This window comes from Xiphophorus hellerii, chromosome 17, assembly GCF_003331165.1.
Source record: "Xiphophorus hellerii strain 12219 chromosome 17, Xiphophorus_hellerii-4.1, whole genome shotgun sequence".
NCBI classification, from domain to species: domain Eukaryota; kingdom Metazoa; phylum Chordata; class Actinopteri; order Cyprinodontiformes; family Poeciliidae; genus Xiphophorus; species Xiphophorus hellerii.
The window spans coordinates 14,911,274-14,936,200 of NC_045688.1; the positions used below are offsets into that span (position 1 = coordinate 14,911,274).

The 24,927-nt window shown below is 40.7% G+C and overlaps 1 protein-coding gene across 2 annotated transcripts in view; it reads right to left on the reverse strand.

Annotated features, from left to right (window-relative positions):
• LOC116736683 (copine-8) overlaps window positions 1–24,361 on the reverse strand; it is an 87,506-nt gene extending 63,145 nt beyond the window's left edge. The window contains exon 1 of one of the 2 annotated variants that reach the window (XM_032589313.1): window positions 23,899–24,349. In XM_032589313.1, the coding sequence (XP_032445204.1) occupies window positions 23,899–23,996 (98 nt within the window). In that variant the 5' untranslated portion in view covers window positions 23,997–24,349. Of the gene's footprint in view, window positions 1–23,898 lie in introns of both variants that reach the window. The other variant, XM_032589314.1, reaches the window with a different exon arrangement.
• Window positions 24,362–24,927: the final 566 nt, after the last annotated feature.

Sequence of the window (24,927 nt, forward strand, 5' to 3'; positions counted from 1 at the left end):
TTACTGCAAGGGTTGTGACTGACGGCCTTATCAGTCACCATTAACTCTATTCCCTAAGAGTTAACAAACCAAGTGAGCTATTCAGATCCTCACATCTGTTTTTACTGACTTGGCATAGGGCCCTCCTACTCCGTTAGTCTGGGCCCCACGTTGGGCGCCACTTGTTGTTGCGCAACACCCCCCCCCTCCTTTCTGTCTCTACTGTCTCACTCTCTGCTTCCTCTTCTGAGAGGGGAGATGTGCTACCAGCTCTCCTTCTAACGGGTTAATTGAGTTTCCTAAATCTGCTGGGATTTACCCTGTCCAGAACTGAAGTAAACTCTGTTTAAGCTGGTTTCGAGAAACGATTCGCCTGGTTTTCTGACGGCCTACATCCAGGTGTCCCACCCTTCTTCCCCCTGTGAATTAGCCAGACTGAGCAGCCTACAGCCAACTAGTTTCACAGAGCACACCTGTTAACGGTCGCTCGTTCTCTATTTTACAACTTGCATTTGTTATTGAACCAGGTAGGTTTTAGTGACTCGGGCGAGTCCCAAGGATGACGTTTTACATTTGGGCTACCAGCAACCTAAAAACATTTTAAACTTTTTCCTCTCCAGAATCAAACATCATAGCTATTTTACAACCATCAAAGAACTTTAAGGTGACTCATTAACTGAATGTCCACAACATCTTTTAGATTTTCTTTATGCTAAATATTTTATTAGTAAGGCATTTTTGCAAGGGTCAGTACAGCTTAATTCAGTAGCAGAAATAATCAAATAAGTAAAATCAATCATCTAGTCTATCTTTCCCTACTGCTGACACTGAAAACTAAAAAAGGGAACCTTTGAGAGAGACGGACGGAGTTTGACGTTTCGAACCCCAGACCTGGCTTGATGATGAAGAAGGTGTTGCAGCAGGAGGAAGATGTTGATCGGCGAAGGCAGGAATCTCTGTAGGTCTGATGAGCTTCTTCTCCGCATGGATGGTGAGGTCACACAGGACTTGGTGCTGGCAGGAAAAAAGGCACCAGTTCTTCTTCTTTGTCTTTGTCTTCATCTTTGTCTTTGGGGTCTGAACCCAGCCGATGAGAGAAGTGCGATTCGAAGCCACAGGTTGTGGGCCTGACCGGTTGGTCTCCATGAGCAGGACAGTCTTCGGCTCTGTGGCCCCGGCTCTTCTTCAGCTGCAGAGTTCTTTGTCCATCTCGATCTTGGCTCGAAGCTGCCCGGAGGATCCAACAAAAGGTTCCTCTTTTGCACCCACCTTTTATAGGGTTTATCCACCCTTTGGTGCGTTTTCATTGGCTGTCTGCTTAGACAGATGATCTCATATCCATCACTGTCTTACAGACATTTCCTGATGTCTGTGCTAATGTCTCAGGGTTGCTCAACCTCCTGTCTCCGTTGTCTTCACAACCTTTCACCTAAATAAGGCGTTGATCATCTCTGCTCTCCTGTTAGTTCCTTGCCTTTCACCTTTCACCTACTCTCTACCTCCAACATATCAGTGATGTTTAATTGCAGTTACACCTTTTACACCATTTCAAGTTCAATGTCAAAATCACATTTATATCACATTTATTTTCTTTAGCTTCTCTGATTTATCAGTCATTTATAATTTTATAACCATAACTTATATCACATTTATTTTCTTCAGCTTCTCTGATTTATCATTCATTTATGATTTTATAACCATAACTTATTAATTATACTTATTATAATCCTAATGTGAGTTATTACAGATGTTTTTCTGAAAAGAAACCAAGAATAATCCATGATTCTAATTATTTAATACTAAAGTTACGGTTACTGGTTTTTCTTATAAATGTTCTCATAAATGTAAGTGTAAGTATTATTACAAGTAAACCTGTATTAATATAAGTATTTTACTTTGAATCTTATGAAATTACTAAAATGTTTAGATTTAATTCTTTAAAACTTTCATGCTTTAAAATAAGAAATAGTCTCAGCTATATTTATAAATCTGCAGGCTGGAAACTTTCTTCCTCTTTTTCCAGGAAACCTGCTTTTCCTGTTTCATGACTCTCTCTGACTGACTATGATTTCTTATGATTAGATAGAAAAAAGTAGAATTAAAGCAAAGTTTGCATGAGACAAAACAACACACACAACCAGATTTATTTTATTGACACTTAAGTCTACTGCTGGGCCTTGATGTCACTTGAGTGATTCATTTTAAAGATAACTTTATTTATTATTACTGTTAAACTAAAATCTCCAGCATGGGGAAGTGGGATGAGCTCGGATTTTCTTGACAGTCGTCATTCCTTAATGACAAATTGCAGTGGTTTGTGATCTTCCCAGATAGGAAAAACACAGTAATGGTGTTGAAAGTTTCAAAAAACAATACATAAATGTAGAAAAATCATAAGTATGACTGTAATAATCGACGTTCTATTTTTATTAATATGTTCTGTTTTTATTTTTTGTTTTAAATATTTGTGTAAATATTTTATTCTGAAGGTTTTCATAGTCTGACTTCAATTCATTGCCAGAGAGCATTTCCATAATTTATCTTCAGATTTCTTTTTGCATCTGTGTGACCAAACAATACTTCAGAAAGCTCAGATTGGGGGGGGAAAGCTATGATAATGTTAAGAGTTGGTTATGAGTAAAAATAGTTGGAAACTGTAGTTTTGCTTACCAATTAACATGTTTTAGTGTAGCTCCTGTTTTCTCTTTAGTGTCCCTAGTGTTTTGGAGGAGAACTGCAGTGAGTCAAAAAAAGGCAGCATTTCTCCAATGTTAGTCAAATGTCGCATTAAGACGAAGGTGCTAGCTAAATCTCTTCCTCACTCTTCTTTCCTTTTCACACATCTGCTGTTTTTTTTATTTTTTTTAAAGCTTCACTAATAATTTTCTCTTCTATATCCTCACATTTTCTGTTCTTACCCTTTTCCTCTTCCCCTCTACTTTCCGCCTTCATCCAGTGGGCTAAAAACCCAATTTATTTCTGTAGCACATGAGAGGCTTGTAAGGGTCCCAGGGGGGGTTTGCTGTTGTGTTGTCAAGGTAACGCACTGTCAGGGACGTGGCCTCCCGAGCCAGTCCAAAGGGTATTTTTGAACGTATTCACTAATTGAAAAAAGTAGGAAGGCAGAACTGAAAGCAGAGGCGACACAGAGAGAGAGAGAAAAAAGAATAACTTAAAGAGAAAGTTGAAAATAGATCAAGAGACGGTAGAGAGAGGAGAAAAAAACAGAATAAGTGAAAAGGTGAGGCTGCAAATACCTCTGCACAGATGGCGTCCCCTGCTTGTCATGTTCGGGGGGTAAAGGAATGACATGCGCATATACAGCATCTGTCATTCAGCTCGGTCAAGTGGGCACGATTGGCTGTCGGTGGTTTCTAATGGTAACAGTCTCCATATCCCTCCTCCTGTGCAGCTCTACCCTGTGTGTGTGTGGGGGAGGCAGAGCACCTTAGCCCCCTTCGTCGATCTCCATTTGAAGCTCCATCAGGCTTCTCCTATAATTACAGACGCGTCACGTGAGGTGAAGATGCTTCCTCACCATTCCTGCTTTTCAACCATCCAGCCTCAAAGTTTCTGTTTGCGCCGGCTAAATAAGGCAGCCGGGGTAGCAAATGAAGGAGGAAATTGGGGGAAATGACTTGCATCCAGTTTTCCGTTTCTGTTGCGGTGACTGACAGCTGTCGCAGGCGTGGCGTCAGATGTGTAGTCAGGATACTGAGGGGAATTGGGATGCTGAGGTTTCCCCACAGGGAGGAGCAGGCAAGGCTTGACAGCAGTCTGAGATCTGCGCTGTCATATTTGTCGATGGGTTTTGGCATCAGCGAGACTTTTTTTGTTGTTGTTGTTGTGTATGTGTGCAAAGCAGAAGTTGGCTGTGCTTTAGATGTGCAGCACATAGGTGGAACATCGGGCAGCGTTGCATAAAGTTTGCGCGACATTCCCAACAACAATCAAGGAAGCTTTAGTGGCTTTGAAAAAACTTTTTGAAAAGTGTTTTGTGCGTTTGTAATCCTGGAAACAAAAACTGGCTACAGCCTGTGAAAGATTTGAGATTCACCATCCATCAGGACAACAAACATTAAAGCTGCAACTTTATTTTTTATATTAAAAATAATATGTATTTTATCTATTTGTTAAAACTTTCACCACGTCCCCTCAATCTCCTCCTTGAGCTTCTGTTACCGACTGAAGAAATGCACCACTGCTGGTCAAAAACAACCAATCAGAGCCAGGAGGAGGGTCTTAACGCTATCAATCAATGAATGCAATGCCCTGCCAGATATTCTAATGGCAGAGAAACAGCTCTCCGCTACAAGAAAACCATTCATCCACTGTTATCTAACTAGCTTTAGCATTCACGACAGGCTCAGCAGAGAGCAAGGAGGAGAGGGTGGAGCAGCGTGCACATGGGCATGATTGGGACAAGGCAGAGGAGCTCTATTTATTTTTCACAGGTTATCTGTTGTGACATGGAAATATGTAAAAAAAAAAAAAAAAAATTTAAATAAAACTGACATACTGCAGCTTTAATAAACATACAGCCAGATCTGCAGTGAAATGGTTTAAAATAAAACATATTGATGTCTTTCAATGGTCCAGTCCTAAACCCAGTTGAGAATCTTTGGTAAAACTTAAAAATTGAAGTTGATCACATTGAGAATGGACAAACATTTTAGTTTCTCCAATAGGCAATACTGGTGAAGACATAGCTATTAGAGCTATTATTGGAGGTAATAGGGACAAACTGAACTGAGTCTGATGGCATTCCTCCTGGAGACCTAAGAGTGACTCGGGCAGCAGCTTTCAGCTTTCCACTGACCGGCTCTGGATGAAAAAGAGAGAGGAGGAAAAGATACGACGCCGTGACTCATTCACATTATCCTCTGAAGTGGAAATGCTTCAAACGTGTCGCACTCACACATACAGAAACGGGCACGCAGTCGCACACTGGCATGCACGCGGCACGTGCGCAACGGGAACCCGGGAGCTCATTCTGAGTGTGTGATGTGCTTTGAGCAATCGCTCACTTTGAAACATCAGATTCCCGCTTAAAAGGAGAAAGTGGGCAAACTCCAACAGGGCAATTAGTTCCATATCTCAAAACAAGTTCTCTCCATTGCCTGGGTGTTCACAATCCCCTGAACAAAGTTAAAAGTAGTTGAACATTTCTATGCTAATTTCCTGTAAAGAAATCACAAAGCATCTAATGCTGATGTTTAAATGCTACTGGTCCCATGAGACAGGGGCGCTTGCTGGATATTATCGAGTGGTACGCCCAAAACAACAACTCACCTGACCCACAAGGGCACAATCACAACCTTAGCACACATCATAAGCGTGAAAACCAGCAGAAACCACACAAATACAGACCACATATAGCAAATAGAAACTTTGCACTGCGTATCTAATGGTGATTTCCTGATCCAAGCAATTTGTCACGTACACGATGCTCCCACAAAAACAGCGACTCTGATCAACAGTGCATGAGTCGCATCATGTGCGACCCATGCACTCATGAGTCTCACATGATGTTTCTCTCCGTTGCCTGGGTGGTCACAATCCCCTGAACAAGGTTTGTTCAGGGGATTTCGACTCGTGTGTGTGTGTGTGAGTCGCACATGCACACCCCGACTCTCACACACACACATATGCCTACATAGCCTACTTTTTTTACACATTACAATAAACAATGTACACAGGAAAGCAGATTCCCAAGCTCAAGTAGTGTGTGTGGGTGTGTCGGCGTGTGTGTGGGGGTGTGTGTGCGTGTGTGAGACATCATCATTTCTACTCTTTTTGGCAAACGTTTTGACTGGTTAGAAGTCCGCTTGTTCATTTATGGCCACCCTTACCACATCGTCATGTTAAGCTTACAGAAAGAGCTTCTAGCTGCCAAATAAGCAAACTTAATCAATAAAATTTAGGTTTAGAACGTACAAGTTAACACCCCCACAGAAGCACCCCTACAGGATGTTTTGACACTAAAGACCATTTTTATTTTTTCCTCATTGTGTCTGACACAACATAATTTGCCAACCAATCAGTGAGATCAAAGAGGGCAATCCTTCTGATAAGGGCAGAGCTAGTTCACTTGTGTTGTAGACTTCATATTGTTTTACGTTGTGCATCCCATTACTTCAAGCATAAAGCAGAAAGAACATACCTACAGTCGTCCATGGTGGTGGAAGAGTGACAATCTGAGGCTGTCTTTGGTCCTAAATGACTTGTTTAGATTTTCTCTACAAGGAAATCCTCATGAAGAACATCCGCAAATCAGTTCCTGTCCATATATGTTTAGGAGGGCTTGAGTTATGCTGTCGGTAAATGATCCACATAATATCAGCAAGTCCAAAACAAAAGAAGAAGAAGTACTTGACCTAGGCCCATTGAGCACTGCCTATCTAGATTAGTGATTGTTGTGTTGGCTTGCTGTGGTGAATTTCCCAGTTAGCACTAGCTACAGTTGGGCTAACTATCGTCAAGATCAAGACTTGAAATCGCAGCAAAACTACTTTTCTATGTCATACAAACCTTGGTTGTTATGCTGCGGCCGGCTTGGCATTGTGAGCATGCAGCCAGTGAACCATGAGATAGTTATGGTTACCATATCGGAGCAGGATACGGATATAAACAGATGTACAGAGATGGTTAATGGCTCGGAACAAACGCAACAGGTCACACAGCACAAATCAGCGGCTCATTTATGTTTGTGACATGCAGAGATTTAACTATGGCAGGTAATGCAGCTCGGCAGAATACATTAAGTCTGGGTTTGATGAGGTCATGTTTGTGTTTGAACCTGGTGGATTATTTCAGTGGTGTTTTTATTTTTATTTTTTGTGCTATATTTTTAGATTTATTATCACTTTTACCGTCACAAAGAAGATTTGTAATTCTAAATGTAGCATAAAGGCTGTTTTTACTTTGTTATAGAAATCGAGCTGCTTTTGCTTTACAACAAATGTATTGTCAGAATAGCTGAAATGTCTCTGTAACTGTAACCAATGACAACTGAGGTGAAACGAGATATGAATCCACTGTATTAAAACGATATGATATTTCTTGTTCTTGTACAGAACTGTTGGTGTTGTTGTTATTCCTTAATATTAAAATTAAGAGTTAAGTGCAGCGATAAAATATAATCTCACACAAAGGCACTTAAATATATATATAGTGCTCATATACAGTTTGATGTTATCCAATAAACAGTTTTTTTTTGTTTGTTTTATTTTGCTTTTATCTTCATCACACCCAACTGGTGCACCTATGTTCTCTCTACATATGGAAACAATGGTAAGAAATATCTTTTACAACATAACTTAAACTGTAATAATAATTAATGTAAAAGCTATTAAATAATGGTTAATTTATTGTGTTAATTCCTCTGTCTTACTACAGAATCCTGGAGCAAACAAAGCCATATTGGATTTTGCCTAATTTGTCTGAAATTCACAACTGTACCAACAGTAGCGTCAGACATTTGAGTCTGTTATTGAACCCTGGGGGGTGATTAGTTTCTCCCATGATGCAGTTTGATTCTCTGTTATTGTCAAGTTGTCAGTGGAGCAGGTCCTTGCAAAAAGCCCTTCTGGGTCCAACCGTTATCCACTTTTTATTACCTTTAAATCCATGTGGGTGATTAAAAATGAGTGAAAGCAACAGTCAATCAGTTCGTGATTTTTATTTTAGACGTCGCACCCGTGAAGGTGGTCTCGGAGTTTTCTTCCAGAAAGCCTTTATGTTTTTCTAGCAAATCTCTAATATTCTCCAACTCTTACACGTTTGCCCTCCTTACCAACCTATTCTTTATTTGCAGGTTTATTTTTATCTCCTGCTCTGCCTTCCTCTCAGAAGAGAGGGGGGTTTTCTCAGCAATGGCCTCAACCTTACAGTCCTGTTTTGTCTTCTGGTGTTCCTCCTCCCTCCATCCACCATCCACCCATCCATCTCTTCATCCCTTCCTTTATTCCCCTCCCTCTGTCTGCCTCTGTCACTTTGACCGTGACCTGAATAGGCTTTGTACCGACTACGCCGTCTGACTGAACTAGATACAGTTACACACATGTAGATGCACACGGAAACCGTATGTAGCGACCCGATGCCTTTCCAGGTCAGCTGCTTGTGATGTCCATTACCTCGGCGACGCTGAAGGCGAGCTGCGCTTCGTCGACACTTTCTGTTCTGAGACGACCGGAACTGAAATCCATAGCATCGCTTTGTGATTTGTAATAATCACAAAAATAGACCATCCAGGGTCTAATTTAATTAAAGATAGATCAATTCTGGACTAAAGAGTGAACACTGAGTAATGTAACAGAATCAAAGTACATTTGAGTAAATCACTGATGCACTGTAAATAGGCTGAAATATAATTTTACTAATCTTTAAGCTTAAAAAAGGAAGAAAAAAGGAGATTTTAAGGATGTACTCTCCTTACAGTGGAAATGAAAAACAGTGCTGGAGCGGTATAACTAGATTTGGCCGAGACGTATCATTGGATTTCAGCTGGACCTGTTTTCCTCATGAAGTGACAGAATTTTGATAAATAGACACTTTAAAGTACACATAATGGGTCCGGAAAGAGAAAGAACCGTCTTTTTATTTCCTAAAATTGATCAACTAAACATAACTAAGACGTTGTACATATTTCTACTTACCGTATTTGCAATTTCGGAGCAGGATTACGTATAATTTCTGTTTTGATTTTTGCAATTTAATAGATGTAAAACTGATATTGGTTGCTCTAGGCAAGAAAGTTTTCCAGTTTCATAGATTAAACATGAATCATCAAAAATGCCCATGAACACATGCAAAGAGTTTTTCGGCAATTAAAAGAAACGTTTGATGCGACTGCCTCTTTTCCTATCAGTCAAACTTCTTGTTTGGAAAAAAACATTGTGAATTTAAATCTTATGAGGCTTTTAATGAGCGTTGCTCTATAACGTGAATTTAAAAAATGAATCAAATTCAATTTAACTGAACTTGAAAGAAGTGTGTTGATAGCCAACAATGGTAAAAAAAAAAAAAAAAAAAAGAAAGAAAAAAAGGGAAATGCTACATCTGAAACAGCAACCTTTATGAGAAATATGGTTCATCTTTTTAGACATGCCTATCATTACATTAAAAATAGGAAAGCTTATGGCTTTTACCGCGAGGCCTTTTATAAAATATAAATTCCAAAAATACAGTTTCCTGCGTTTCTAAGGGCTTAAAGAAGAGAATAATCTGGCTTTCATTTTAATATCTACTCAAAAATGTCTTTTTGTGCTGATATTCAAACAGAACTGAAACTTTATGTTACATTCTGGTTAAATTCAGTGTATTTACTGCAGAATACTTGTCATGCTCCGGTGTGTGTGTTGGGGGGAGGGTGTGCGTGTGTGTGGCCACGCTTAGCAACAGACCAGGAGCCTTCTTGGAAACATGTGGAGCGAGAGGAGTCACTGGGCATGCTCAGATGCTCTCAACAGGTCCTGAGCACACTGCTACAGGTACCTCGACCTCTGAATCCCCCCTCTTTGTGCTTCTTTCCATCCTCGCCTCAGGGACTTTTTCCTCTATTTTCATTTTTCCTTGATCCATCTAGCTTTGTTCATTTGATACCCAACTCGAAGGGAAAACACTTGATGGAACCCCCTCTTGCTGTATCTCTCATTGCAACACGCACACACACACGCCCCCATGTTTACAGAAGAGAAAGCTTCAGCAGCTTGTGTGCACTCCCTGCATCTCCAAAGGGGCTGTCCTAATTCCTCCTGACAAGGGCTGGGAGAGCCAAGAGAACATGTCCGCACACAGAATCAGGCACGTGCAAACGCACACGGCAGAATACGCCGCTGCGCTGTCCGTTTAGGCACAGGCAACGAAACCAACGCCAGTCACGGTCGAGGTACGCTGAGCCCCGTGGCGTTTTACCTTAATTGCCTTCGCCTCTGCTAAACTCGCCAAGTTTCCCCTGCTTCGACACACTGCACTATTATAACCGCAAGGGCTAAACAAAGACATTTATTTAGGTTTTCATAAAGCAGGACTGCCAAAAAGCATGTGTGTGTCACAGATTCTACCTGTACGTCCTCCTTTTTCTCCGTTTCACCTGCGCTTGTGGCCTTCTCAGACTGTTATCAACAGGAGGCTCGGAGTGAATTTGTGCATGGGGAGGAAATTCAGATGCAATGCTTGGATGTGCAGGGGCCAGAGGCTTCTGCACGAGAGAGAGAGACGGGGAGGGAAACAGTATCCCCGGAGGAATTCATGCAGACTTCTCCGCTCTGTGACCACGATGGAGATGACTAGATTAGGCCGACCACTGTCTCCGTCTTCCGCCACTGTAGATCCACACACGGCTGTGAGGTCGATTCATTCCCAGCGATTCCACTGTTGCAGCAGCTGCCAGAGGGCTCACTGCAAAGAGCATGTGCCATAGCTTTTTAATGTGGGTCCCTAGACTCCAGAGGGACATATAGACAGAACTTACAAGATAAGCATTGTGTGCTTTTGTCTTATTTTACCAATCAAATCATAGCTGTTTTTATCTTCCAAATTAAAATCAGTCCCTCCAGTTGTTTGCGATTCCGCGATTGAGGAAGTAGCACGCAAAATTGTTGTAAGTCGTTTGTATTGCCTTTTTTGTTTTTGGGTGTTGTGTTTTATTTTAGCTGGTTAAAATCCTCTCCAGTTCCGGTTTTGAGTGTTCTGAACTAAATTAAAGTTTATTGCTCTCTGAGAGGACAAACTTGCATTATTATGCCATCATCAATACTGGTCTCAAAATGGCAATACTATCGTTCCAACACAATAATTTCTAGATTAATTTATTGTCCAGTAAAATCCGTTACTATAACAGGCCTACTAAGATGTAATTGTGAGTTTGTTGCAAATTTTCTGCAGAAATAGTAAAAAACGTTGGGTTTTAGTAACTGTTAGCACCCACCGGCGGGAGGCAGTATCCTTTTTATTCGACTAAAATGCTGCATTAGCTTTCCTAGGTCTCAAGCTACAACCCATAGTCAATGCAGCAAGTAGCAACGTCACATTTACAGCCCTACATAAGAGCAAATATAGCTAAATTTCTTGCAAATATGGTTTAACAAAATCTATGAGTTTGATTGCAGAAAAAAAGAACGATTGTTCAATTCAGCGAAAAGATGCTTAACATCACTTAATTTTATGAAGTACTTATTGAATGCAAATCCAGCCATTGATTAATATTTAAGCGGTATGTTAATGGGTTTCATCAATACATTCTGACACACCCGGCCCGTTTAGAACATTCATAATCTTGATATGGCCCAAAATGAAAATACGTTTGACACTCCTGCTGTGAAGAATCATCTGTTTGGGACATGCTGGCCTTTTTGAGTGGGAATGCTAGATGGATTTCTGTCTAGACGGGGATTGAGAACAAGATGAATACAATAGAGCTGGCAGAATTTGTGGAAGATGTTTTGCTTGGTTTTGTTTCAGTTTTCATTCAACCGTAGACAATGACATCTGTGCGAAAGTAAAATGTCAGAGATTCAACTGTGAACGTCTCAACGCGTCTCGTGCTGGAAATGGCATCAGCGGTTTGGTTGAAGTGAGGAACGGTGGCACGAATATCTGTGCCTGTCAGAGAAATGTACACGTATGCATACGTACGTTATGTGTGTGTGCATGTCAAGTTGACGTCAGAGCTGCATGATCTCCTTGGGTTGAGTTTTCCCCTGAGGCGTTCTGCTGCTGTACATCTTGGCAGATGTTGGTGAGTTAATCTCTGATGTTATTCTCAAGAGAGCTTTTAACGCCAAAGAGTTCAATAAGGATAATTTGTTTTCCCGAAACACTGTAAAAACTCAACTGTTACTCACACGCTCCAGAAATCAGACCTTTATGTAAAGGAAGCAAGAGGAAAACCAGAATAAGTTCCACAAGCCATGGATGGTACACTGCTGACATGTCAGATAACACAAAATGTAATTTTTGGGCCAACATGATTGTAAATTATCTTGACGAAATCATTGCAATGGTAAGACATGGTGGTGGATGCATCATGCTGTGGGAATGCTTTTCTAATGTTCCCTCTTTGGGATATTGGAATGATTAAGAACAATGAAATGTCGGGAGAAGGGTGCAAAAAATGTCAATGCTCTTATAACCTGAAGGGTGTGAAAGGCAAGACATTATTAAAAAGTCAAGATGTGTTATTACCAGAGAAGAACCAATGGTGAAAACTGAAGAAAAAGAATACTAGAAAATATTCAAATATTGTACTGGCCTTACAGACAGGCTGAGGATCGTTTAGCTGCAAAATGAAAAGTTTTCTCATTGTTGTCGCCCCAACTACTTAAATGTTTCCATTTATACATCAAAAACCCAACCAGACATTCATAGGCAGAGATTATGCAGTACTATGTAATCCACTGGTTGACTAAGTCAAACTGTCAGAAGATCAAGAAACATTTCCAGCAACTTTAACAACATGCATCATGTGTGGCAGCCAGGTTGCGTTTGGGTTCAAAAGTCAAAATGTCTGAATTTCTTTGTGTTCTACTTGAATGGCCAAAATTTGTCAATATAAAGTGACAAAGGTTTGCAATTAAAACACTGACACCCATAATTTCTTCAGAGAACCCTGAGATCAATAAATCTATAATCTATATAGATGAGTCTATCCAGTGGATATGAAACTCTATTATATCCTAAACCACCACAGTAACTTTCCACGACTTTTGATGGTAGGGGAGCAAATGAGGCAATCTGAAAGTTAACCAGAGTCTGCTTAGTGTGCAGTTGCTGATGTTGAAGGTTGGTATGTCCTTGGGTGTGTGTTTAACTACAGCACCTGCTTTTTAAAATAACACCACAGCTGTCTCACCTTGAGAGTCTCTACACCTATTACCTCTCCTATTTACTGCCTGCAATAGTAGAGCCCCCCTTCGTTCTGTGTGTAAGTGTTTGTGATGGGCAGGTAGTCCTTGCCAATGACTTCTCTTCCTTCTCCATCATATAATGGAAGTCAGGCACTGGAGCGCTGTGTGCTGTAAGGTACAATTAGGCTAGTCAGCACAAGCCAGGTCCTGTACGAAGTAAACCGCCTGCACTGAGTGAGCTACAGAAGCACATGGGTCAATTTTAATTCTTTTACACCGTTAAATCTGCTCTGACTTTACTAATAAAAGGCCCAAACGTGATTTTGCTGTCCAAACTGTGGCCTGAGACATGCCTACCAGGACCCAGAGATGTACATTGATGCTCTCAAGGAACAATGTTCAGAAACGGAGCTGAAGGAAGGCAGACAGGATAATGGCATCTATTCACGTCGGCCCAGAAATCTTTTCTCCGATACAGCTTTGTCTCTGTGATTGCCAGCACCACTGTGCTGACATCCAAAATCATTCGCGCTCCCCGTTGTGGAGGACTGCATATAAACAGACAGAGGAAAGTTATCGGCCGCCGCGTCATCGCGAACACATCCTTTTGTGCTCCTCGCTGGCTTTGAATGGGCACACAGCAGGCACCTCTGCACACACCTCCCCCGTCCTCCACTCAAAGTGATGGTTGTCAGCGGCGTCTTCAATAGGAGAACTATTACGCGAGCTACATGGGGGCCAGAAAGGTCAACGCAATCACTTCCCATACAGGGAATGGCAGCGAGTGACATGAAAATAGATAGAGGGTCGATCGTGACTGGTGTCGTTAAAGCGTGGGGGTTGCTGGGTGGAGCGCTCGCACCCCGAGAGTCGAATATGAGCGTGAAGGATTGTCAACAGTTGTTTTACCAGAGAAAAAGCAATGGATCTTTGGGGGACCTCCCCCCTTTGCCCAGCAGAAGTTTAAGACTCTGAGGTGCAAGAAAAGCACAAGGGTAAAAAAAAAGAAACAGGAGGTGTTGGCTCACTGGCACAGCCTATTGGGACACCTAATGGAACTCCTCTAGTATAGTTTTCCTCATATAGAATGAACGCCATGGGCTGCCGGGGTCTTCCAAACCATCAGAAGGTTCCAGATGCATCCCTCCTCCAACACGGCTAAATCGAATGACTGAATATCAAGTTTGGCAAAGGCCTGATAACGAGCCAGACATTTGATTCAGGTGTGTAGGAGCGGGGTTGCATCTGCAACCTGCTGGACAATATATTTTGATTTGCATATGTGCACTGAAATATCTGAAGGCCGAAGAATAATTGCTTTGTTGAACTTACAAATGTCTTTGTCAATCAAGGATACGTTTGAAGGAAAAGTGTAATTTAGTGTCACCCAGCTGGAGAGTTGCAGAATGCATCAATCCGAATCAGTCTGCTCTTTTAAAGACAAAAAAAAACATCATAGTTTTGGTTCTGGCAGCATTTTGGTCAGCAGGTTATAAGATTCAGTGTTATTGTCAATGCCTATGTAACAAGTAGAAGGCAATAAAATGCAGATTGCTTCATTAGTTACACTTTGATAAACACACAATCATATGACGCTTTTCCCCAAAACGCCTTACATAAACAGCCCAGCAAATGCAGCACTGTGCGAGTTATTGTATGATGTAGCCCCAACCAACCTACATTTACTTAACCTACTTTTTATCCTTTTCTTGACTGTGTCCCAGTAATTTCCTGTAAATCATCTCCCTCCACTTCCCACAGCGAGATTCAAATGAAAGCCTCCATTTGTACACTGACTTCCATGACTAAGAAGAAATTGGCCTCTACAGAAGTTGATAATATATACTATTATTACAAAAAGTGCTTGGTATTCCAGCAACTCAACGGCTGTGAGGAAGAACAGCTGTTGACAGTCTCTTTGTACATCGTCTTGCTTGAGTAAAGTTTTGTGAGCAAAAATTAGACAACCACCAAAAAATAAAATAAATAAATGAATAGCTACATTTTGAACTTGGATCCCTCTGATCTCCTCAGTCCGTTTTCAGTCGGGGACAAGAAAGGAACAGCATATAGAGCAGAGTCTGTTCCAGCATTTTTAATTGTTACAGGAACAGAGCTGCATTTTTCCCACCATTCACCTACAAGCCTGGCGCAAGTGTCATGCAGTCAGAACAAGAGTCATTGTTGCTGGAGTTAGTAAGCTTACGGCAAATGAAAGAGAGCCCCACAAATGTTAAACGATGAGTCATAATAATACCAGCTGGCCACTCTTGTTTAAGTAAGAACAGCTTGAAAAAATATTTTGCAACGAATTGCAGTTGAGGAGAGATTATAAAAGCTATGCATGGTTTGATATATGACAACAGCTCAAGCCTAAATTATTTACTTCAATAAAATTAAAGTGCATCCACTTTTTGTCTGCATCTAGAGAAAAGCAGAACTATGTAAAGTAAATCAACAGGCTAGAGGAGGCCCTGTAAGGCAGACTAAAACCCACAGGCACAACAATACAATCCAAACAGCCATCGTTCCCCAGAAGACTGACACTGTTGCTTGTTGTGTGGGCAGAGCGAGCAAATGACAGGCAGGGTGGGATGGAGGGGGGAGAGACTGACAGGAAGACAAACTTTCCTCTGGGTAGAAATTAAGTCATGCCAGTGCTGACAGATCATCAGAGGGAGGAGGCTGGGAGGGTAGCAGGAGCTCCAAACAGTCACAGCGTGTCTCTTCATTTGGGATATTTTCTGAAGTCCGATTCTGTTTCACCGTAAGTCTGGAGCCTCACTACTAACCGTCCTTCCTTTCAAACACATCCATCTCACATTCCCGGTAGGACAGATTAAACGCCGAGGCTTTAATATAGCAAGATAAGTTAGTTTGATGAGCTGCTTTGGCTTTAGTTTGACCGATTCTGTATGGGAACTTACAACGGTGCAACAAAGCATTCAACAGCTGGTGAGAAGAGGAGCGTACATTTCTACAGCTCTAAACATTGCCACTATTCTTTCCAGATCTGTAGGTAGAAACAGAACACTGGCAACTTCTGAGTCACTGACGTTAGGTATTATGGGGGCAGGGGGGTTCAGCCAGCTGAATGGCAGAATTTTGTCTGTCAATTTTAATCATGGTTTGTATGAAATTCAGATAAAAATATATATTTTCAATCAAGTCAATAACGTATTTCTACTACAGAAATGTCAATGTCTTAAAACATATCTCCATGTGCTGTACAATTTATGTACTCAATACTTCAGGGATTCCATTTGCGTGAATAACCATCTGTTTTTCCTTCCACTTGACTTTCCTTAAAGAATAATTTAATTTGGGGTTTACATACCTGACAGGTTATCAAAATGAACAGGAATAAAGATAGAACATATCTCTGTGTGTAACAAATCAACATAAGATATCCATTTCAGTTTTGACTAGAGTTACTGTGACACATTTCTTCTTCAATAGTCGTGTTATACATCAACACAAATATTTCCCCAATCAACATCAAACCTACAGCGCTGACAAAAATGAGAGTCACATTTAAAATGAGAGTGAGAGTTGGCCAACATGAACTCCTTCACTTTGAAACTACTACCATGATACATTTTTTTGAACATATTGGGACTAAGGCAGTCGCTTGCCCCAGACGTCAGGCCTGCACAAACAGAACCTTGTTTGACCTCTTTCCGTTCTCTCAAATAGTGGAAACAAAGCGTGAAACAAAGAGCAATCAGGTGCACATCGCCATAGAAGCAGCACAGTCTGCAGCCAGCGCCTGCCGTCTCATACGTTCCAATCAATACAATAGATTACGGTGGAAAGAGAAGCAGTAAAAAGGGGGGAGGCTTTTTATACTTGCTGTCACTCAGCATTAGAGAGGGAAGTCAGAAGACAACAAGTGATAAACAGAGATTTATTACCGCCAACAGATTCCATCTTTACTGGCAGGGCAAGGGTGTGTGACAAGAACCGGGGAGAAGTAAATGATTTTGGAAGCCAGTGGATGAAAGGGTTTAGATAAAACGCAGGATCATCCATCTGTCAACCCATGATGGACACTTGGGGTTTTTTGGATAATACAGCAGGCCGTGGGTGGATCAAGACAACAAAAGTACATACCCGACAGTTTATGTACAAATCCGTTTTCACAATGAACAGGAACACACCTCCCGTCTTTTCAAGTCGGTGCAGATGTTGACGTGCTTTGACAGCAGTTCTGCTAGCAGATGCCAGTTGCTAAAACCAATTCAATGCCCTCAAACTGTCAAGCCAATGCAACTGAGCCCACCCTGCCAGGGATACTCTGCAAAACAGAGACTTTCTGCTGCCTTAGCATCCGTCGTTAGCATGCTAGCTGAGGTTTCGTGCTGGGAAACGGACAAACGCAAAATTACAAAAACAGTTTACGTGGTCCATCCTCGTTGATCAGCTAGAAAATAAAAAAGTAATCCGACTTCGCATATGTTCATTACACAACGGAACAACAGAACCATCTAGTGAATTATAAATGATTCTGAAAACATGCCCAAAATTGTTTTGGGACAACTGTTAGCCTAACATTACTTTAGCCATCCTCATGACCTATTTATTTAGCATCTTAAGCTGTTAGAAAACCTGTAATTTTGAACATTGTCTGTCACAGTCAGCATTACACTGTCTTTTTTGGGGGGGTTAGAAACTGAGAGCCTCTGCAGATTTCTTCACAAACAAAAGAAAAAAACTGCAATCTGAAAAATGTCCATGGAAACAGCTTGCACGTACTGTACAATCATTGTTAATCTTATCTGCTGAACTCTGGTTCCTTTTTTTTAGTGGCAGGTGAAATGCTTTAACTAGTCCTGTTAAACCTTGGTGGCATACAGCCCTCCACCCCATCTAGCATCAAAAATGGTCAAATTTGCAGCAATTCCAATAGGTTGGTTGTTTCCGTTTATTTCCTGTAAATAAATTGAAAGAAATAAATGGATCCCACTGAGAGCTGATTTCAATGTTGAGGCAACATGTGGACCTCATTGAGACGTGAGTCAACCTTGGGTCTTTACATAGTGCTCTAAGCTTAGACATTTATGTGGTGCATTTATATATCCTTGATCCAACATTCTTGATCCTGTAAATCATGCAAAATATATGAAAGCCCAAATGGAGCACTTGTGCTAAGCATGGTAGCTCTGCGGCCAAATATTGCACAACTATAATAACATTCAGTCAGCAATTTTAAAGGTGAGTATTGCTTTCGTGAAACTGGCAATGGGGAAACAAAACGTTTCAAGGGAAAAATAATCAAAATATAATAACATATAATCATTCTTAGGTTTTGCAAATGTCATAATTTATAGAGTTTATTACAATTATCACTGAATTATTAATTGTTCTTGCATTAAGTTTTTTTTTTCCAGGATACAGAAAGCAACACAACATTGGGTAAAGCCCAACAGGAAGTCGATTCTTTACACAAAAGAATAACAAGACTGCTTCATTTCTTCTGCTCCTGGTCGGCATGAAACTCAGAGCAGAGCGCTAATGACATTATTCAAAGGAACAACGCTAATACCCTGACACGTTCTTGTATACTCAACTAAGATTCAACAGCCCAACTTCTGTTAATATTAAAGAGATTGTATCCCATGCAGACCCAATTAAATATATGAAGTTTGTGGAGTAAACAAGACTGGGTCTGTAGTGTTTTTTAAAATGCCGTACCACAGACTCATCCCGAGTTAGGCCTCCTTCTTCCCTCACAGACGTCATAGAAACCTGGATACAGTGCAGGCTAATTAAAAAGTGCACGCAAACGGACGCGGTTACTTAAGAAGCAATATCAAGAAACGATCAGCCCACATCTGTGCCCACCGAGGACCGAGCTGGCCGCATGAACAGGCTTTGCTTTGTGGAGATGCTTCAGAAACTTATTGCCTTCACTTTTTAAAAAAATTTAATATTGAAAACACTTATTCTGAGTAACAAAACACAAAAATCTGGTCCAATCAATAACCGCAATGGAACACAAGCACTTGGAGCCAGTCGCCAGTGGCTTTACTGTCCCCTGGCTCCATCATGTAGGTGGGAAAAGCTACAGTATATCAAGCAGTAATTCTACTTCTTGCACGACTCTGTGTACAGTACGTGTGAGCAGACCTTTTAAGCATGTGTGGGTTTTTTTTTTCTTTTTTCTTTTTGTGCGACGCAGTAGGCAAGAGCTGGCAGCATATCGATCGCCTGCAGATACCCCAGGCTCTCCCATCGATAAGCAGAAACCCTTGAGCCTTACAGCGGAGCGAGGCGCTGACCTCATACACACAAAGAATCTAAACATTATCTGAATTAGCCGCCAATGAGAGATAAGAGGATTTATGCCACCACTTACGGAAATCACACGACAGGAGCTACTTCAGAGTAGCAAAACAAGACCGCACTTGTTTGGCTGTGCATATTTATTGGAAGTAAAAAACAATTAGCTTGGGTTATGGAATATCTGTTTTCTGAAACTGACTTGCACCGCTTTTTAAATCTGAATGCATACTAGCAGATTTATAAAAGCAAGGCAAAATTCACAACTCTTGAACATTTCCAGATTTTCTCAAAATGCAGCAGCGAACATCAGCGTATTTTGCTGTTGTTTTACCTGATAAAGGAATACAAAGTAGCATTCAGCCTGCTTTATCTTGATATCCATAAATAAAATCCAAATGACTTCACTAAATTTATCAAGTCTGTGTGTGATTTAGGGCATTTTCACAAAGTTGCAACTTTTGTTACAATTTTGCGGTTCGTTTTTACCCTCTACTCTGTCAAAACAAAAAAAACCTTTGAAAAACCTGTTCACCTCCTCGCCTGTGGGGGCGCTGGAATAAGAGTCACTAGAGCTAAACAACACAAAAGCCTCTAAAGACGACATGAGCGCAACTTCCTTCTTTGTAAAATGTAAACAAAAACGGAGTGGTGCCAGATTGTTGTGGTTGTAGGATTTCTCTTTTGTCTGGTGAAGAACAAGCCTTTCCTAAAGCGAGAGCTAGACTAGCATGTTTGTTTTTGTTTTATTTAAACTCCAATACTCTGTGCTGTAGTCCACTTCCTGCTTTTGAAGCAGTCTCCGGTCACATACGCATTCGAACTGCTCCAACGTTCACTCCAACCGAACCGAGACCTAGGTTTTTAGGTGGACTGGAGTTTGAGTTCGATTGAGAATTCCCACCTCCCCAAACGAACCGGCCAAAATATGTCTGTCTGCCAGCTAAGCTAACAGGCTGGGAGAGGAAGGCATTAATCAGAAAGGCAGACAAGATGCCCATAATAACCCTGGATTAAAACATCTATTTTCACCTTTTTTTTTCTCTCACTCTCCAGTTGTGCACTCTTTTGTGTTGGTCTGCCACACCAAATCCCAGCAAAGTGTATTAAATTCTGTGGTTCTAATGTGACAAAAGTTAAAAGGTTTATAAATGCGTGCATATGAGTCAGCTACCAGTGAATATCACTGCAGCCACACAAATATCACAGTCTGATATAATGACTGGTCATGTACAGTATGTTGTTTTCTCCTGAAGCGTTGCCTCCTCTGAAAAAGTTCTCACTCCAACACTCCCCCCCTACACACGCAGAGGGAAACTTAGAAGTAACCATGGCGATATCCGACACAGCCCACTGTGACCAATGGCACTCAAAAAATAAAAAATAGAGCGCACAACTTGGGGAAGGAAAAATGAACCTTTCGTGCACAAAGACGCGCAGGCTCGCACCGGGCCGTAACCATGACGTTCCTGGTCCTCCTTCAGGTTGGAGGTAGGAGGTCCAGGCATCCGAGGCGCTTTCTGCCCCCGTCGGGGCTGAGAAGCAGGATAACTGAGGCATGAACAAACTCCGCCAAGCATGTTCGCATATTCTACAAGAAGATGACTTGATCCCTCTGTTACTAAGGAGATGGTGCAGAAAAACCCTGCAGGGATACAGTAGCTACAGTATCTAAGGGACAAAAGTGGGGAAACGAATGCGTTTCTTGTTTTTTTTTCTTTCCTTTAAAGCCCTGAAGCAACATTAGAGAGTTGATTTTTTTTAAAGAAGCATTCTTGAGTCATTCATAAAGCAGTCTTTCAACCCCCCCGATCTAAAAATAGCTGGACGAGGAGAAATGTCATGCTACCATCATTATTTTAACACCATGTTCCACCGTTTCAGGGTTGACTGACACTCTATTAATGACCAGCCCACACTGCAATCTCTGCTATAAATTAATTGCATTCAAGTGAAAGGATCTGACTCACGTTACTTCGATAAACTGTTTCTTTCCCTAATGGATTTTGTAAGGAGTTTGTTATGTCATAATGGCAGGCAACTTGCACATAGAGCAAGTATTGGATATTTTTTCCCCACGAGGATACCAATGCATGAGATGTAGAGGGGAAGAAAATACAGAAAAATAATGTAAATAGATGAGATGATGATAAATAATGAATTTTATTGAAACCTTTTTCCATCTTTCTTTTTTTTGACATGGATCCTGTACAAGCCCACAACAAAAACAGAAGAGGAAAAATTCTCAAATGTCACAGCTACATGAAAGTCCACATCCCTCAAACAAATACTTTGTTTTAACCATATTTTTTATCCAGTTTCAACATTTAGTTGTCATGGATACACACCTTACATCAATTAAAAGGGAAACGGACTAACCAGAAATAAAGTTCAGCTGTCCCTGTAGGATTTTCTTGACATTTGCAGCATTTAGCTAAAGCTATAATTTGCAGAGAGGATACAAAGGATCAGAGGGATGTGGTTGTACAAATGCATCAGTCAGGAGATGGGTAAAAAAAAAATATATATACTATATATATAAGGGCAGCTGAAAAAATATCACCAAAGCATCAACGGTTCGTATTTTAATGTGACTACAATTTTAAAATCTTTTGTTGTACATTTTAGGCATGCACCAATATGAAAATCTGAACCGATATCAATATCCGATGTTGGTATTGCTTGATATTTACAAATATTATATACATTTTATAACTCTTTCAACATCTTGAAATAAAAACGAGCACATTGCTGACTTTCCCACTGCTTCAGTTACACTCCCAACAATCCTGCGTCATATCACGACCAAGTAATTGTGATATGAACAAGTTGGAAATAAATATTGCTTATTAATATCAAGCACAGTTTAATTTATCGAACCGATATCGACGTAAAAATATATTTACTTCAAGAAGTAGGGCTAAAGCTACAGGAAATAATCAATCGATTTGGATTTTGGCCAGCACCGTTTCATTTTTAGCTGCTAAAAATAGCAATAAAGTTGCTAAGTAGGTAACAATGGGGTGTCCATTGTTAACAGCTCACATGCAGACGTGACCTGATCTGTCAGTCAGCCCTCGTTCATGGCAGAGAATGGGTGCTGTACAGACCTTTGTGGAGGAAGATGAGATCGATGGATAAAATCGGTTTCACATGCTAAAAATTAAGAAAATCGGGGGCCGATAAATGGAACCCAGCATCCAGTTAAGGCATTTATTTTCATCATATTTATTTAGATATTTTTACAGAAAAGAATGACAAAGCTTACATTGGCTAAAACTTTGCAGGAGTATGACCGATTTCCAAATAGTCACTATAGCAACATTGGGCACCACAAAAGCTGCACCAGACCCACAGCAAAATGTGGTGGTAATATAATGATCTGGGATGGTTTTTCATCAAACTAAGTAATACCAAGAAATACCAGTCAATTCTACACTAAAAACATTTAGGTAAGAGAAAGAGTTGAAAATGTAAAGTATCCTATTACACATTTAGATCCTAGATAACATTCTATTAAAATAATTGCCTTAAAAATAAACCTCACGGTTATCAGACTGTGAGAATTTGACACCACATAAGCCGACTTTCAGGTTTTAGTTCAGTCAGATCAGCAGTTTTTAATGTAAACAACAAGAGGACAATGTGGGGAATCAAAACAATGTTGCAGAATGTCGTCAACGGAACGTGTGCTTCGCTTGAGCTTCCAGGAAACAAGACTTTTAGAAAGTCAAACTGTTCCCAACCTAGAGATACAAATCTCTACTTCTTGACTAAGATTACTAGATTACTAATTACTAAATGCCACTCTAAGATTATGGCTGGGTTTTTATTTATTTCAATTTAGTGAACAGAATTATAATTGTTATTTGTCAATGTGATTACTGGAAGTGTGTTTTGTAATGAGACAAATCTAAGATTTACCCATTAAATTTCACAGTTTATCTAAATGACTTATAAGGTAATGTTGATTTTTGAGTATTTGTATGCATGGAATAAACTAATGTAGATACGATGAGACTAACAAAAAAAATGAAGTAGGAGTTTTCCTAATAAAAGTATACTGTTGATTAAAATAAGTTAAAAACTACAACAAGGAGGGGGGGGGGGCTATAAACCATTACCTTGACACGTAACAGTGTCAACAAGCCAGTGGAGCGAATAGAGTCCCCTCCACAGGTGGGTATTTCTAAAAACCTGTGGAAGGGGTCACGACATTACGTTTTTCTCAGGAATAACCCCCTGAACGGGAAACCCCCCCCCCCCCCTCTAAACCGAGTCAAATCATACATGAGGCCGTTTTAATTTACTACTATGACCTAAAAAACGCGAGCATCAACAAATCAATGCTCGCGACATCACTGGAAACATTTTCTTAAAACGTGGCAAATAAGGCTCATTACGTGCGTTTCTGACAACTCTTAATAAACACGCAAATAGTGCACATTAAAATGTAAAATATGAGTGTGCTGTCGTTATAATGATAAAATATTGACTTTGGTAAACATAAGCGACTGTTTTTATTCCAGTCGTCATTACAAGTCGTTTTTTTTGTTTGTTTTTTTCCAACAGCGCTGAACTCGAGTAAAAGTGATAAAACCCACCCTCGCACTTCTTGAAGGTTTCAGTCACACTTTTATGGTAAATAAAATTATTCACGCCTTGGTTGACACGTTTGGGTTCGATACAAACTTGCCAGAGTTGTAAGCAAATAAAGTCCACAGCAGCATTTCTTTCCCCGTAAGCCTGTCAGACAAAAAGCAGGTAAAAAAATAAATAATTCGCCTACCTGCAGGACACCGTGATTTCAACTTTGGTGGCAGGAATAGACGAGTTCAGCGGGTCGAAGTCGCCTATCGACGCCATGTTTAGGAAAGTGTTGTTCATGGTTTCAGTTTTTCCTGCTCCTTCAGTCCAGCCCTCCCCTCCTTTTCTTTTTTTTCTTTACTTGCGACGTAAAGAAAATAGCGAACTGTGAGCGCGCCTCCTCGGCGAGAAGTGGAGCAAAGAGGAGAGGAACGAGGAGCTGGGAAATGTGATGTCACTTCACGCTTTCTCTCCCCTCCTCTGTGTGCTTATCCCCCCGTTTCCAGCTTTCTTTTCGTGCTCTTCAACCCCCTCCCCTCCTTTCCTTTCCTGGCTCCGTCTCTCGATTCCGATTCACTGTCGTTCAAACTGACTTGTATTGAGCTAATTGAAATTCAGCTGCGCTTCGTTGTATTTGCGTGGAAGTGGCGACAACGGTGCAACCAGCAATAAATCAAACGGAATTCGTTCTTCATGCAAACTCCTTCCTTGTGTGTCACACATTTCAATGGTCTCATTCACACCAGTTCAATTCATTTTGATTCAGTTCCAGTGAAGGCTGCTGGCTAGAAAGCCCCAGTTACCACATTCTCCAGGGCCGGATCAACGTTTTTATGAAACCCAGGGCAATGATGCACAGCTGCCCCCCCTCAACGTTATTTCATCTTATGCTGGACTTGTACAGGAAATGACATAGGGTGAGTTCAGAGTTAATATTGGCATACAAAAGGTGGAAAACAAGGTGATACATTCTCTTCAAGAAAATACAGTGGTGTAAAAAAATGAGGACATTTTTTACTTAAATAAGAGATAAACAAAAATGTACCTTCCAGCTAAGAAAAAGGTTTGGATGACCTAATGACATTCCTCTAATCCCTGACTTTCCAAGTTAAAATTCCAACTCCAGGCAGCGCTCTTATAATTCTTCACTCAAAAGTTTAAAAATCTGAGTATAAAGAGGACACTGTACAAAATCTAGGTAAAATAAAGGAATTATTTTCTACATGATGCA